The sequence below is a fragment of the Eumetopias jubatus genome, unplaced genomic scaffold, assembly GCF_037043125.1.
Source record: "Eumetopias jubatus isolate StellerSeaLion01/CBP00866 unplaced genomic scaffold, mEumJub1_p1.0 scaffold_6, whole genome shotgun sequence".
NCBI classification, from domain to species: Eukaryota; Metazoa; Chordata; class Mammalia; order Carnivora; family Otariidae; genus Eumetopias; species Eumetopias jubatus.
In genome coordinates, this window is record NW_028274812.1 from 62,898,660 (window position 1) to 62,915,957 (window position 17,298).

Consider the following 17,298-nt stretch of genomic DNA (forward strand, 5'->3'; position numbering starts at 1 on the left):
ACTGAGCCACTCAGGCGCCCAGGGACATTTATAGTAATACATAGCTACCTCAAGAAGCAAGGAAAATCTCAAATAAGCAACCTAACCTTATACCTAAAGGAGCTAGAAAAAGATGACTAAAAAATTAAATAAATAAATAAATAAATAAATAAATAAATAAATAAATAAATAAATAAAATGCCAGTAGAAACAAGGAAATAACACAGACTAGAGCAGAAATAAAGGAAACAGGAACTAAAACAAAACAAAAAAGAGCAAAAAAACCCACAATAGAACAGATCAATGAAACCAGGAGCTGGTTCTTTGTAATGATTAAACCCTCAGGGCACCTGGGTGGCTCAGTTGGTTAAGCAACGGCCTTTGGCCCGGGTCATGATCCTGGAGTCCCGGGATCGAGTCCCACATCGGGCTCCCTGCTCAGCAGGGCGTCTGCTTCTCCCTCTGACCCTCTTCCCTCTCTCGCTCTCTGGCTCTCATTCTCTCTCTCAAATAAATAAATAAAATCTTTAAAAAAAAAGGATTAAACCTTCAGCCAGACTCATCAAAAAGAAAAAAAAAAGAGAGAGAGGACTCAAATCCAAAAATGAAACAGGAAAAGTAACAACTAACACTACAGAAATACAAAGGATTATAAGAGAATATTATAAAAAATTGTATGCCAACAAATTGGACAACCTAGAAGAACTGGATAAATTCTTAGAATCATATAACTTCCCAAAACTGAATCAGGAAGAAACAGAATATTTGAACAGATGGATTACTAGCAATGAAATTAAATCAGTAATCTGAAAACTCCCAAAAACAAAAGTCCAGACCAGACAGCTTCACAGGTGAATTCTACCAAACATTTAAAGAAGAGTTAATACCTACTCTTCTCAAACTATTCCAAAAAATAGAAGAGGAAGGGAAGCCTCCAAATTCATTCTATGAGGCCAGTCTTACCCTGATACCAAAACCAGATAAAGACACAGGGTAATATCTCTGATGAAACACAGACGCAAAAATCCTCAACAAAAGATTAGCAAACCGAATCCAACAACACATTAAAAAAATAATTCACCACGATCAAGTGGGATTTATTCCTGGGATGCAAGAGTGGTTCAATAGTCACAAATTTATCAACATGATACATCACATCAATAAGAGAAAGAATAAAAACCATACGATCATTTCAATAGATGCAGAAAAACCATTTAACAAAGTACATCATATTCATGATAAAAAACGCTAAACAAAGTAGGATTAGGTGGAACATACCTCAACATAGTAAAGGCCCATATATGACAAACCCACAGCTAACATCATACATAAAGGGATAAAAAACAAGAGCTTTTCCTCTAAGATTAGGAACAAGACATGGATGTCCATACTCTCACTACTTTTATTCAACATAGTACTGGAAGTCCTGGCCACAGCAACCAGACCAGGAAAAAAAAAATGAAAGGCACCCAAATCTGTAAGGAAAAAGTAAAATTTTCACTGTTTGCAGATGAAATCATACTATATACAGAAAATCCTAAAGACTCAACCAAAAAAAACTACTAAAACTGACAAATGAATACAGTGAAGTTACAGAATACAAAATCAATATATGAAAATTTATTGTATTTCTATACACTAATAAGTAGCAGAAAGAGAAATTAAGAAAACAATCCCACTTACAATTGTGCCAAAAAGAATAAAATACCTACAAATAAATTTAACCAAGAAAGTGAAAGATCTGTACTCTAAAAATTATAAAACATTGATGAAGGAGGGGCACCTAGGTGGCTCAGTTGATTAAGCGTCTACCTTCAGCTCAGGTCATGATCTCAGGGTCCTGGAATCGAGCCCTGCATTGGGCTCCCTGCTCCGTGGGAAGCCTGCTTCTCCCTCTCCTTCTGCAGCTCCTCCTGCTTGTGCTCTCTCTCTCTCAAATAAACAAATAAAATCTTTAAAAAAAAAAAATACAACTACCATATGATCTGGTAATTCCACTATGGGGTATTTATCCAGAATACAAAAACACTAATTCAAAAGATTTATGCACCCCTATATTTATTGCAGTATTATTTCCAATAGCCAAATTATGGAAGCAGCCCAAGTGTCCATTGATATATGAACAGATAAAGAAGATATCCATAACGGAATATTACTCAGCCATAAAAAAAAGAATGAGGTCTCGCCATGTGTGACAACATAAATGGACCTAGAGGGTATTATGCTAAGTAAAATAAGTCAGAAAAAGACAAATACCATATAATTTCACTTACGGATGGAGCCTAAAAAAACAAAACAAATTAACAAGCAAACAAAAAACACCAGAAAGAGAATCATAAATACAGAGAACACACTACACTGGTGCTTGCCAGTGGGGAGGTAGGTAGGGGGATGGGTGAAATACATGAAAGGGATTAAGACATAGAGACTTTAAAAAAAAAAAGTTATTGTGTCTTCTAAGTACAAACATCTCAAAATTACTCTTAGTATTTAAATGATCTGATTTTCCTATTTTTCTTTGTCCTTGACATGGAAATTCAACAAGTGCCATCTGGGTTACAAAATGAGTGTCCTCCAACTGAGAGAAGATGGAACTTTCTTCCCCAATAGGCAACCCTTCCAAAGGACAGTTTAGGTCTTTTGAAGAATTGGATTAGAAAATACAGGTTGATAATGTGATGTTGATAACTTCTGCCTCAGAGACTTCTTCTGTACCCGTGAAAAGGCAACCATGAGGGGTGTACAACAGTGTGTGGTGTGGATGAAAGAAGACTGGCAATGAGTGGAATACTGCTGAAATTGGGTCATGGGTACACAGAGTTCATCATACTAGCCTCTTTTTTCATAATCAAAAGGCTTTTAAAAAAAACGAAGAAAATGAAAACTAAAATAATAAGTACCCCCAAATAATCAGTAAGAATGGGAGAGTAAGCAAGAATAAGGAAGTTAGGTTGTCGGGTGTAACTACAATCCACAGATAATACAAGAACGTTATTTTAGCCAATAACTTAAATCCCTTCCTTCCATGAATAGCACGGCTCCTACCTGGATATATATATCCATTGCTATACCCATCAAAATGGATTTCCTGGGTTTTTACTTTGCCTGCCCTGTCTTTGATGAAACGTCTCCTAGTCAAGCAGCCCAGGATGATTTAAAAAAAAAAAAAAAGCGAAGAACCTGGATAAACCACAAGGTATGTAAAACAATCCATGAGTATCAAAAACTGACAATCTAAACAACAGAAGGTTTGGTATAGAAAAAGGATGTGATGGGCCATTAATTTCCACCTTATACTTTAATCACCCAGAAAGTCACAGAAAGGTCAATTACTTCCTTTTTTTAATTTTTTTTTATTTTTTAAATTTTATTATGTTATGTTAGTCGAGAGGTTAATCACTTCCAATTAACATTGCTCTCTATAGAGCTGGTGCCCAATAAATGAATGTTAATTAGCTAACATGGCATCCTTGGTTCAGTGGTTCAATTATACATGGCCACCACTACCAAAGCTTGACTTTTAAATTTACACCACAGCGAAAGTGTTTTTTGATAAATCCAACATTATGAGGCATGTTCTACCTGATATCCAAAGAAGACCATCAGCCACATATCCAGCATGACATGAAAGGGATCGGTCAAAGGACTGCACAAAAGTCCATTTGTTCTTCTTGGGGCAATATCGCTCAACTGTAGGCAGAACCTGGCGCAGTTCATTTCTACCCCCAGCCGCATAGAGGTATTCATCCATGGCACCCAGCACAAAATGCTCCCGGCAGTTTTTCATGGGTGCTATCTCGGCCCAGGAATTACTACGGGGGTCATAGCGACAGGCAGTCCTCACGGCACACGTCCGGCCACTAGCATGCTCAACTTCTCCGCCCGCTACAAACAGAAAGTCCCCCATGACTGCCACACAATGGTGGCTCCTTCCCACGGGCATGGGAGCCAGCTCACTCCAGTTGGCAATGGCAGCTATGAGAGCATTCTCCTGGTCAACGGGATTGAAGTACCGAAGTTCCTTGACTTTACAGACCTCACGCTTTTTCCCGCCAATGATATACAGAGTGTCTGACTGGAACCGCGGTTTGGTCCTGCGAGTTTGCCAAACAGGCTGTGCATAGATGCTCTGGTGGTATTCCAGGGCCTCATTGACAAGAGCGGTTGCAGTTTCACTTGCCTGGACGAGGGGGTGGGACAGGGCAACTGTATGCAGAGTATCCACATCCATCAGGCCGAAGCGGATATACTGCAGGAGCTCATCCATGTACTGGTAATGGCAGTTGTGTTCCAACCACCTCACGGCTAGCTGAAACAGAGGGAGGAGGAATGACAGAATACAAAGGTAAGAAAGAGAGCCAAAGCAACGGTGTGCGGGCAGGTCACCTTGTATTCTCTCAGATGCCTTATAATACATCTTTCTTTCTTACAAATAGTGTAACAGTAGAGTATCTTGATACTCAGCTGAGGAATCTTTTCCTCCTGCATCCGCAGAGACACCAACGAACTCAAGTATCATTGTAGAGGTCAAGAGCAATGTTAAGCAACGCTGACAGAGACTTAAGGTAGCACTTGGAGTGAACAATGATCACTTTTCAAAGAATGAGAGTACTGTTGTGAAACAACCTGTTCCCTTGTTTCATGCCAAGGAGGCTTGGTACACCCCAGGAATATCAACGATGAACAGTGTCGCCCCAGTACAAGCAACGCATGTCAACCCATGAGGCACGGTGCTGTATCAATACAAGGAACGTAAGAAAATATGTGATCATCTGAGACCACGGGGTGTAGTTGAGAGAGAATCAATATGACACTAGTAGAACGATTTAGAAAGAAAAAGGACTTTTTTTCCCTGCCCCTCTGGTAGGTCCATCAGTCAGGAAGCAAGAGAAGAAAAAGAAAGATTGTAACCCATCAATTTTATTTTTATTTCCCAGTGAGTTTTCATCTTCAAGACAGTTGTTGTTTGCACATGTAAGATGCTGGCGATTTGTTAGAGCCATTTTCACAAAAACAGGATACAGAGGAGATGATCTTTGTATTAGGGACAAAATAGCAGGTTGTAATCTTAACCTTTTTGTTTAGGTTTAGACCTCTCTCAAGAAGGAAAGGAGAAACAACTCTGGGCTAAAGACAAATAGAATTTCTAAAAACTAAAGCAGGAGCACAAAGTCATGCATAATAAAATTGTACAATGATTTAGAAAATACCATCAACAAAAAACCAATTCATGTTACGGTGCACGTAATTTAAGTGTTTAATTAAAGTGACTTAATATTTAAGTTTGGTGCAAACCTTCCTACATACCAACATGAAGTATATCTAATATCTCCAGTCAACATATTCGATATAAATTATCTTTAGCAGCACCTATATTAAGCTAGATCTCCTAGACAATATAAATGTGGATGTGAAGGAACTAGCATGAAAAGGTAAAGTAATAATTAGAATATTAAATAATTGTGTTGTGTTTTATTTGTGACCAATGGAGTTGGGGTTCTGAGCTCCCCTTTTCAGCTAATATAGATCATTAGGTGAAAAGTCTACAGAGGGAGGGAGAAGGCAATGTAGTGCTCTTGGACCATTACTCCCAGGCAAACATGAGCTGGGTTTTCATCTGGATAAAAAGGATCATAAAACTCTCTGAAGCACTAGATGATTTCATTTGAGTTTCATACAGAGTTTCTGTATTCATTTGACAAATGGCTCCAAAAGGCAAGGCATATTTGGGGCTTTTCTTTTTAGCTTTCTGAATGAAGAGAATGCAGGAAATGAATTCATTTCCCATATATACTAAATTGCATCTCTTAATGAATTACGTAGTGAAGAGAAATAAAAAAGAATGCCAGGTAAGCCTACCATTGGCAAGGAGGCAGACACCATGGACAGCAGCTGAGTGTCACACTCCAACTGTTTTTCTAGAAACTAGCATTTAAAAAAAAAATTAAATAGGATACCCACCTGATGAAAAAATGTTTCTGTGTATGGTGACCATGAGCAATAATCAAAGATATTGGAGAAGAAAAACGTCACTCATCAATCACCAGGTTTCTGCCAGAAGTAGAGAGTTCCCATAGGCAACATCCTGGTTTTTATCCACCCTAATTTTAGAAATTTCAAGGGATGGGGTTCCAATTATTTCCCTGGGGAGATAATTCAACAATTTAACAAATGATCTTCCATTCTTTGCCCACAGAGCTTTCAAAAGTTCCCAGGGATAAAGTCATCCCATTCAAGGTCATTTCTCATGCAGCAGGTAAAATTTTCTGAAACTTAATCTTCGATATTGCTCCTAATTTAATTGAGTAGTTCCAGCTGATATTGCTTTGCCCTGTAACAAATTTCTCAGCATCCTTACATCCTAATATTTCTGCATCTTTCATATGGATACTACAGGAAACAGCATAAGAGAAACATCAGATAAATATCCATGTCTCCATAGCCTCTTCTTATAGCATAGTGCTGCCCATTTAATTATTTTTCTCTTTCCTCATAAATCAGTTCTTCCTATGTCATAATCAATCTTCTAGCCCATCTCTTAACACTCTCCAGTTTATTTTTGTTTTTCTGGCAAACAGTGGCACTTACTGCATGAAAAGCACACAGGCCACAACTAGGTTCTGCCTTTAAGAAAATCTCTAACAAATCAAACAGGCAATGGAAAGTGACCACTGTGATCTATCACTGATTAATTTCTGACTTTCTGTCTACTATTAGGCCTATGTCACATCTATCATGATGTTTTCCACGTTCAATTTCCCCAATACTATGCATTGCAGAATACTTTGTGCACACACATTTAGTTCATATTCTCTGGGATAATTTTTATCTTATTTCTTGCCAGTATTTCTAATTTCTTGCAGATTTCATATAATTTGCACACTTTTATCACTTTAAGTATTTTCAGACTATGCAAGTCATTAACAGTTGTTGGGTTTATCTTTTCTCCAGATCAAAGGTAAATGTAATTTACAACTGTTCTGCCACCAACCTCAAAGCAATCTCAGCTAGAATTAGTGTGATTTATAGATTTAAATCCAGTGCTTCCCAAACCTAACATGCGCACAAATTAACTGGGGTTTCTGGTCAAGATGCAGATTCTGACTCAATAAGTAGGGAGAGAAAGATAGGGAGTTTGCATTTCTAACAATCTAAAGATGATGCAGGGCGCCTGGGTGGCTCAGTTGTTAAGCGTCTGCCTTTGGCTCAGGTCATGATCCCAGAGTCCTGGGATCGAGTCCCACATCGGGCTCCCTGCTCAGCAGGAAGCCTGCTTCTCCCTCTCCCACTCCCCCTGCTTGTGTTCCTGCTCTCACTGTCTCTCTCTGTCAAATAAATAAATAAAATCTTAAAAAAAAAATAAAGATGATGCATATGCTGCTGGTCCATGGGCCACACTTTGAGTCAGAAGGTTCTAGACAGATTCCTAATCATGAAACAGTAAATCGCTGTCTTATTAGAATAAAGTCTGCGGTTTCAAAACTAGGCTTAAATCAAATGAAGTCTAAGAGGATGCTGTAGTAAAAATATAGGACACTTAAGGCTTAGTATTAAAGGTAATATAGTATATTTCCTATATAGTGGATACGGGTGAGATCTTACTATGGGTAAAACGGCATATTTTGAGACCTTGGTTCTATAAGGTCTATGAATCAACAGCTGGTTCCAATAGCATATCATGAGTCATATAAACACTCTGTGTAGTTCTGCTTTCACAATAATAAATAAATGTTAAAGAGTACAACGACATGGATGGAGCCAGAGAGTATTATGCTAAGTGAAATAAGTCAGTGAGAAAGACAAATACCATACGATTTCACTCATAAGTGGAATTTCAGAAACAAAACAAAAGAGCAAAAGGGAAAAGAAAAGAGAGACAGACAAACCAAGAAACAGACTCTTAACTATAGAAAACAAACTGATGGTTACCGGAGGGGAGGTGGGTGGGGGGATGGGGAAAATAGGTGATGGGGATTAAGGAGCGCACTTGTTGCAATGAACACCGGGTATTGTACGGAATTGTTGAATCACTGCATTGTACACCTGAAACTAGTATTACACTGTATGCTAGCTAACTGGAATTTCAATAAAAACTTGAAAAAAAGTTATTGTACTGTTTTTACTTTCGTAAAAACGTAAGAGAGAAAACCACTGAAAGAATGGATAACTTTTATTTATCCAAAAAATGAAAGAAATGGCAAAGAAATTTCAAAACAATGAACTACCTCAAAATCACTTCTACACTGTGGACCCCACAAAGCCATGCTGAATTGAGGGCAAGGTGGTAGAGGAAATCCTGGGGCACATTTAAGGAGTTTAGAGAATACTGTAAGCAGAAGGCTGATTCATCACTGGGGCATCATGGAACCTAAAGATCACAGTTAGCTTTGTAGTGTATTTTGGTGCTTTTATTGTTTGGAATAATTAATAATTGTTTGGAAACAATTATTCTGGGAACTGGTGGTTTTTAATGACACTGCATTGAGAAAGCGTAAGTCAGGGAAGGGTGAAATCCTATTCTTTTTTTTTATAAGATTTTATTTATTTATTTGAGAGAGAGAGAGCACAGAGGGAGAGAGAGAGGGAGAAGCAGACTCCCCAGTGAGCAGGGAGCCTGACATGGGGCTCCATCCCGGGACCCTGGGACCATGACCTGAGCCGAAGGCAGACGCTTAACCGACTGAGCCACCCAGGCGCCCCTGAAATCCCACTCTATCTTACTTATCCTGGCATACTGCTATCCCCATCACTCTAAGCTCTAGCATATTTTAATTGGGAGAAAGACGGAGCAATTAGCAGAAGTCTTATCTCCCCCTTTTTTGGTGACAAAGCCAGCAAGAGTGGAAAAGAAATTAAGGATTCCATTTGGGAAGACACACAAAGGGTACCATTGGGCAAGATGTTTCCTAAACCATCTGAAATACAAGGGACTATCATCTCTAAAGACTACAGGAGATCTCCCAGGCACCTTGCCTGACCCAATCTAGTTCATCTGACCCTGACGAAGAATTGTTCCTTCCTAGAAGGAGCATTTGCTACAGCTTATTCCAACTTCAATTCATCTCATCCTCAGATCCTTGATAAGAACAGTGGCTGCACACAGTAGGCTATGAATATTTGTTGCATAAAGGGAAAATTATTTCCAACTGTTCTTAGGCTATTTCTCATATTCCTCTTGAACAAACAGTATCAATTCCTTTCTATATTTGTCTACCTATCCCAGGTTTCAGTTTCCTGTTATCTCATCTTTGTGGCTTTCCTATAAAGCCCTTATAAGCTCTCAGAATGTCACACGGCAGCACACAGCATACTGAACTTATGCATATAAGACCCTTGTTTTACTCTTTCACATGGTTGGTGTCAACCACCTCTACCTCAGATTCTTGGCAATGCAATGAATATCATAGTCTTTTAAGCCTCGAATAAATAATAAAATAGTAGGGCAAGAAAAAAACGTTATAGAGTCCGTTTGTTTCAAGCTTCTCAATTTTACGAATGGAAATAAAATCTAGACAAGTTATCTCTCTTACCTCAAGCCATGCAACCCATTAGCAGAAAAGCTGGAACTAAAACCCCAGTTTTTCAGACTCTTAACTATAGAGAACAAACGGAGGGCTGCTGGAGGGGAGGTGGGCGGGGAAGATGGGTTAAATCGGCGATGGGGATTAAGGAGGGCACTTGTGATGAGCACCGGGTGTTGTATGTAAGTGACGAATCACTAAATTCTACACTAGAAACTAATATTACACTGTATGTTAACTCGCTGGAATTTAAATAAAAACTTGAAACTCTAAATAAATAAATAATAAAAATAAACAAATAAATAAATAAAAATTAAAGCTGAAGAAAAACTTTAAAAAACCCAGTTTTTAAATTATACAATGTGTTTTTCTATTGTATCACATTATTGTTATTTTTCCATCAGTAACTATTTTAAGACGGAACCCAGGCAAATATAATTAAGACCAAACATAACTTCCATATACTCTAAATTAGAAAAACAAAGTCTGTTTTTAAAGTGTGTTTTGCTTGAAGATAGGTGGACAATATTTTGCAATAAGCCTCATTTATGGATTACTTCAACATAAAAAGCATATATTTAATGCTTCTTAAAAATGCTTTTAATGCTCTTAAAGAGTGTGTAATTAAAGAACAAGTATTTAGGGTAAAAGACATCCTTTGAGGTTTGAATTACTGTTGTACTTTTTATGGGAATATATATTTTAATTCTAGGTCATTCCTTGTTAACTAAACCTGGCTCAAAAATATATAGAAGAGATAATCGTTTCCCTTTAGTTATCTCAGTGTATCTCAACTGGTTATCATTCTATGGAGTAGAATATATGACATAGATACAATCCTAAATATCATAGTATATAATCCAAAATTCTAGAAATTTTGCTCTAATTCAATTAAAATATATAGTTTACTCATGTGTTTCAGAAATATATCAGTTATATGAACAAACATTACATTCCTAATATTGCAAATCCTGAAGTTGTGATCCAAATTCCTTCATTGCTCACGCTCAGACAGAAGTGGCTATTTTGAAATCTAAAATTCCTTATCCTTTGAAAGAAGCAGCAGTTTTTGAAGTCTTACTCTGCTTGTATATGTATGTCCATATGTATGTGTACTACTCAACATGACCCCCAAGTCATGTCAAATAACAAATCTTACACTCACAGATTTCCTGGAAAATATATGATTTCTAAAGTCATCCCAAATCCAAGAACACACATCAGTGCACTCTTCCATACAAGTGCCTTTATGTCTTGCAAATATATATAAAAGTGCCCTTTACAGAGGCATTTCTCATCAGATGAGAGATCAAATCTTTTTAAACAACACTAACAAAAGATAAAACCCTACCACATTGTCCAAAAGCAATAACTATTTCTTTGTCTTGATTCACAAATATTCTTTTTCACTGAAAAGGGATGTTCTTATCACAGCACTTGCAAGCCAGAGCTAAGTAAGCAAGGACTGATATTTTTGCCCACAGCCTTATTCTGCCCAAGAGGGCAAGGGCAAGTATAATCATTCTCCTGTTTAAAATTTTGGCGAGACAGCTTGGCTAAAGGGGTAAACTGAGCCCCCCTTTTGCAGGAGCCCATGCTGTGAAGGCACAAGCGTCTATATCCTTGCCAGTCCTGTCATCCCACTGAGATAAGCCAGGGCACCAGCCTCCCCTCAGTGCCTGAGAGGCCACAGAAATTCCATACTTCTGCAAATTCAGAAAGGGACAAAGGAAGGGCACAGGCGCAAATCAATAACCAACTGACATTCCTGAACCTCCGCCAAAGAGCAGGCGGGTTCAAGAGTGCTTGGTCAACAAGGGGTGGGAAGCCATGGAAGCATCTTTTAATACACTGAGTGACAATGCATGGACAGTGTTTCCTCTCTAAGCGGAGTATGGAGCAAGTTCTCCATCTTCCAATCCATGTCTTCACAGGGATGGTGCATTGACTACTATATATTAAAGTACACTATTTATACATTATTTTATAATGCCTTAAATCCTAATAAACATAAACATAAAACTTGAGCAAGATAACCTTTCAATATTACGTACAATTTCTTTAGATCATAGGTGTGGACAGTTTCCCTAGTCTGAGGGAGCAGGTGTTGAGAGCATGTTAAACTACATAGAAGCTCACTTCGTTAACATGAGTCATGTGAAGTCCAAATAGTGACATATTAAACAGAATAATGACTGCCAGAGAGAGGAAAGTTCATGTTAATAAATAAATGCACCAAATTTTGTGGCCCTATTTTCTTCTTTGAGACCAAATGAAAAATTTCTGTTCGAAAAGACAACATTCCCATAAAATCCTAAAGCACCAGCAACGAGGGACATGGGACCAGGGCATTTTTCTCTACGAGAACAATGAAAATGTTACCATGGAGGAATATTAAAAATTATAACAGTGCTCACTTGAGTGCTATAATTAAAGCTGTGTCAACATTTTTCTTGTAAAACAGATTTTTTAAAGGAGGTTGCACATTAACCATTATAGCTGACTACAGACTTATATAAGACACATAGGCTATTTTTTTCTCTAAGAAGTATATTTCAATAGAATCAAATCTGATGAGGCCCCAGGTTCATATATTGTCCGAAAAAATTCCTGGCATATTATAAAGAGAATATTCAGCTTAGTACATATGATAATAACACATATTATTTCATTGTTCATTTAAAACTTTATGAAATTGGAGACTAACAAATGCTCTTATTTTCATCTTCAGCATAAGACGTGTGCCTGGTAATACTCTGGTTTCTCTTCAAATTGTATAAATCTTTTGCCTTTTACTAGAGATTACCAAAAAGAGGAATAGTTATGAGGGTTTTTTTAGGGTTTTAAAAAATATATATGATGTATACAGCTTACTCTCAAATGGCTCAGAAAAAGCTCTCGTGGTCTTTCTCTCCCCCATCCCACGCCCTTTCTCCCTCCTCTATCTTTCTGTCTTGATATGTGTGTATACACACACACACACACACACACACACACACACACACACACGTATAAAGAGAGATAGATACAGAGACAGAGAACACATGATAAAGCAAATGAGGTAGTTTGTTGAAGAAATCAGCAAATCATATGGGTGTTATTTGTACTATTCTTATTCTTGCAAATTTCTTTAAGTTTGAAATTATTTGGAAATGAAAAATGGGGAAAACAGAAAAAATTGTGCCTGATAATCATCTTTATATATATTTTTACAAAATACATACCACAGAGCATCAAAAGCAAGAGCCCTTGAGACCAAGAGTGTCTCCTTCCTATAGAGTAAAGCACATAGGAAGGGAGGAATCACAACAGAAGCCACCCTGAGGCCTGTCACATGTAAGTTCCAGGTATTTAGGACAGCAAATAAAAAGTGACCTGAGTTGTCCTTTGGTTCAGTCTTAGAACACAAGAGTATTTGTCACAAGGATTTTATAAGGGTTGTATATCAAAATGAAGAGAAAATAAATGTAGGAAAAGAGATGAAGTTAGGATACTGTGATGTCCTTTCCACCTGTGAGAACTGGCCACCAGTTTGAGCTGATCTTTGAAAACGTAATAGCAAGAACAGGACAAGTATGGCTGACAATGGACCAGTCATTTGGCTTCTCATCTGGAAAATAAGTGAGTTGATGAGAGTCTCTTCTACCTGGAGGATATGTATCACCTACAGATCCACCAACAGTAGTATTTTAAAACAGAATCCTCCAAACTTCCTATAGGTGGGAGAGGCAACCAAATTAGTCACCAGGTCTAGATTCCACGCCCCAGATTTCCATAGCACACATAGTTTTTATAAATCTCTTTTTAGAAAAACAAAGTGATTTTTTTGATCTATAATTCTATACTTCCAAAATATATGCATGAAAGTGAAGGTGTGTGTGCACCTAGGCCCACATGCAGACAATCAGTTTACATCACGGTCTTTTTCTCCCTGGAAACAACTTTGTTCAGACCATAGTATCTCACTTAATAGTTACCATCTCTTGTAAAAATAAAACAATCTCAGACAAAGAACACACATTTCAAATTTGTAAGACAACTGCTTCAAGGTACTATGTATTTAAAATCTCAGAATGTGACTGGGTGACTCAGTCGGTGAAGCGTCTGCCTTGGGCTCAGGTCATGGTTCCAGGGTCCTGGGATCAAGCCCCACATTGGGCTCCCTGCTCAGCCAGGAGTCTGCTTCTCCCTCTCCCTCTGCCTCTCCCTCTCGCTCATGCTCTCTCCCTCTCTCTCTCAAATAAATAAATAAAATATTTAAAAATAAATAAGTAAAATCTCAGAATGAGATTTTATATGTCAATGCAAGTATTTTGCAAACTAGTCACATACATTTTTACTTGAGGACTGTCTTGATATACCATCCCCATATCTAGGGCAGGGAAATAGATGGGAGAAATATCCCACAGGGAAATAAAGAACACCAACATCACCTGTACAAATGATGTGCAGGGAAAATGGAACCTACTCTTGGTCTCCTCAAACATTAGCAAAATACAGGAACAATTAGAAATCATTTCTTATACTTGCCCTCCAGTGAACTGATACTGGTCTCTGAGACAAAAAATAATACTCATTTCCCTAATCCTTGATGGCATCAGAGTATTTACTTGATGCTGGACTGATAACAATAAAATAAGTAAAATCTTAATGTCTACATATTTATATATGATGTCCTTCTGAATATCAAAGGGACTTTGCATGTGGTCAGTGAGATATTAAGCTTATATTGTTAGAACAACACTGGAAAATGAAGGAAAGCCAACTTGGTCGACAGAATAAAACCCTGCCATATCCCATTGGCAACAGGGACTAGGTGCCAGTTATTTCCCAGCTATTGTATGCAATGAGGATGGATTATCAGGGTGAAGTTAGCTGAAATGACCAGAGAAACGTAATGCTTTCTTCTACCACTAATTGGTATGTGCCCAGAGAGGTAAATGTGATCCAGTAAAACAGGAGGCTGGGCTTGATGTAGAAGACCTGTTTCTGCAACTTAACTTATTTGGGCATGTATGGAAAACACTAGCAATACTGAGCCTCAGCTTCAGCATCCGTAAAACAAGGATGATATTAGTTATATCACAGGGGTCTCCAGAGGACTGAAAGAGATAACGTGACAGTGCTTGGCAAACTAGGATATTTAGACCATATACAGAATTAATATGATGGCAAGGTGCCACCAAGAGATGGAACTAATCCTCAATTCAATTATCCTTTTGAATTCATGATAAAGGCAGTCCATTCAGACTATTTTTATAGAACACAATATTGTGCAATATTGGTCCAAATTTGGAGAAATTTCTGTGTTGAGAAGAAATGTACTACACAGTGTTAAATACTTCACATATTGTAAAGTGAGAATAAAAGTATGACAGATAATCTGTTGCAGATTATGAACTAGCCTTTATGATGAGCCTCAGTAATTTAAGGCCTGTGGCTTTGTTAAATCCCAAGTCAGAGAAGAATGAATGAATGGAAGAAAAAAAGGAAGGAAGGAAGGGAGGAGGGAGAAAGAAAAGTGAGATATAGACTAAACCCAGTTGTTTCTGCATAACACTCAGTGTATATTCACTTTCTTCAGTTGGCTTCAGTCTCTCAATAAAAACACTTGAATTCATGTCCATAAGTCCCCTCAAATCTCAACTCAGTTCACTGGGTGGCAAGGAAAAAAAAATATAAACTAAGCTATCAGGCTTGAGACAACTAAAATAATGATTGATTGAGCTGATTACTTTTCTTCTTGTTTTGTTGCTCTGAAGCAAATGATATAACCATGAATCTTTTCTTTTAGTTTTTTTTTTTTTTTAATTCATCCATTCCTCAATTTCTTGTTGAGTGTCCATTATGTGCCAGGAACTTACTTACTTAGTGAAAAAGAAGATTCAATTTGTTCACATACATACATTCTAATTTGCCATTCACTTCCAAGCTCTATTAATACCATAAAACTCAAGGCTTACTCTTGACCTCAAGTGTCTCAACATATCCCTAAAACTATACACATGGAATATTGGAATTAGAGGAAGAAAAATCCTGCAGATTTGGAATCCCACAAATTCTGTCTATTGTAAGCAGATTTTTAGACACATGCAAAAAACCATCTTCTAATGTTGCCATCTCCCTCATGGGTGTTTTAAATATTGCCGGTACATGTATATAAATTTTATGGTTTAAAAAAAAAGCTGTTTAATTTGTAAACATGCCCTGGAGCATCCTGAGAGCATCAAGCCTTTGAATAATATGTCTTTATGAACTGATTCAATAATAATGAACCAATAGCAGGTTCACTGGCACACATACTCCCTGCCTGAAATTAAACCTTTAATGACCAAAAGGACCTCACAGGCTCAAGCAGCTGCCCCAAGTCACTGATACGGAGATGATCAAATCCCTCAAACAAAAGTTACTATGATGGATTTAGATGTCCCCAAAGTATCTAAGCTGCATTTAAGGTTTAAACCTGGCAGCCTCCAAATAAAAAGAACATTATCCTCAACGGTCACTTTAAATAGTAATTTAGAGCTACAGAGCTCAGTGATTGCAGTGGGGAACCCCCTAACTGAAGTGTATGACTAAACATTGTTGGGGGCAGACTCTGCTATCAAGGGAATGGAGCTGATGTGCTGGGGTTGGGGAGCCAGAGCCTATATTCTCAGGGAGCTGCAGAGAATACACAAAAACGGGATGCTCACCACTGACCACCTTCACTATGTGAATATCAGCTTGGCTACTGATGTTTATACAGAATATTTCACACTGCAGTCTCTAGCAACTAGGATCAAATGAGGGATCTGTGGGAACAGTGAATCCTCTATTCACCCCTTGCAACAACTCTGAGTGTAATACACAAGTAATATTTTTGCCAAAGAAGATACATTCTCCAGCACAATTTTCCTATATTCTTTGGCCAGGGGAAGTAGCTTAGAGAACCAATCTATTATAGTCATGTAAGGAAGACGGATGTGTGGGAAAAACAGACTCAGTGGCAATCTCAGAAGACTCGTGAGCAATAAAGGGACTACAAAGGATGAGGGAATGAGTATAAGGTGGTAGCCATTCCAAGGGCTACCCTGAGAGAAGGCTCTGTCTCAGCCCCAGTGCCTGGCACCCAACAGGACACCTGTTAAGTGTTGCTGGACAAGAAACAGTGGGAATTGAGAGACTGCAACCTGGAGAAATCACAGATCGGAGACATCTTTATAAGGTTGGAAGAAATAAAGGAGTTTGAAGAGCAAGGGGAACTTTGAAGGTGGAGTTGGAGGAATTGAAAGAGGAAAGCGAAACTTCAGGCAATGCCCAGGCCCAGCCCAGGAGCAGAAGAAACACCAGCACAGGCCAGGATATGAAATGTGAGTACCCCGCAGGACCTTCTCAGGGGGACACCACGGCTGGGGGATACGACATTGGTGTACTAAGCCGACGTGAGGGCACAGTGGTGGGCATGCGGTGGAGGGCTCATGAGGACATAGGAAAAGCAGTCTGAGACATTCATTTTCCATGGTTAGATATAAGGTACAACAGATTAGGGAACATAGAAACTCAGTCAGGCTTCACCCAAAAGCAAATTGAAATAATGAGCTATACACTTCCTTTAAGAACAAATAGTCTTTGCTCAAGTCCCATGAATTTGCAAACATAGTGAATCTACAAAATAAAATCACTCGTCACAGAGACCATAAATTGATATCAAAACTGAACCTCATCCTACTTTTTTAAATATCAGAAACTATTGCCTGATTTGACATTTCTCCCCTAATTACCTTTTAACTTCCCATCACTTCAACAAAACAAGACA

General features: G+C 38.2%; 1 protein-coding gene and 1 non-coding gene across 2 annotated transcripts in view; one reads left to right on the forward strand and one right to left on the reverse strand.

The window, feature by feature from the left end:
- Window positions 1-17,298, reverse strand: part of KLHL32 (kelch like family member 32) — a 246,632-nt gene that overhangs the window by 64,359 nt on the left and 164,975 nt on the right. The window contains exon 7 of the mRNA XM_028104188.2: window positions 3,562-4,288. Within this exon, the coding sequence (XP_027959989.1) occupies window positions 3,562-4,288 (727 nt within the window). The remainder of the gene's footprint in view (window positions 1-3,561; window positions 4,289-17,298) is intronic.
- Window positions 12,252-12,370, forward strand: LOC114210040 (U5 spliceosomal RNA). The gene has a single exon (XR_003609464.2). It is a non-coding gene; the product is annotated as a U5 spliceosomal RNA (small nuclear RNA).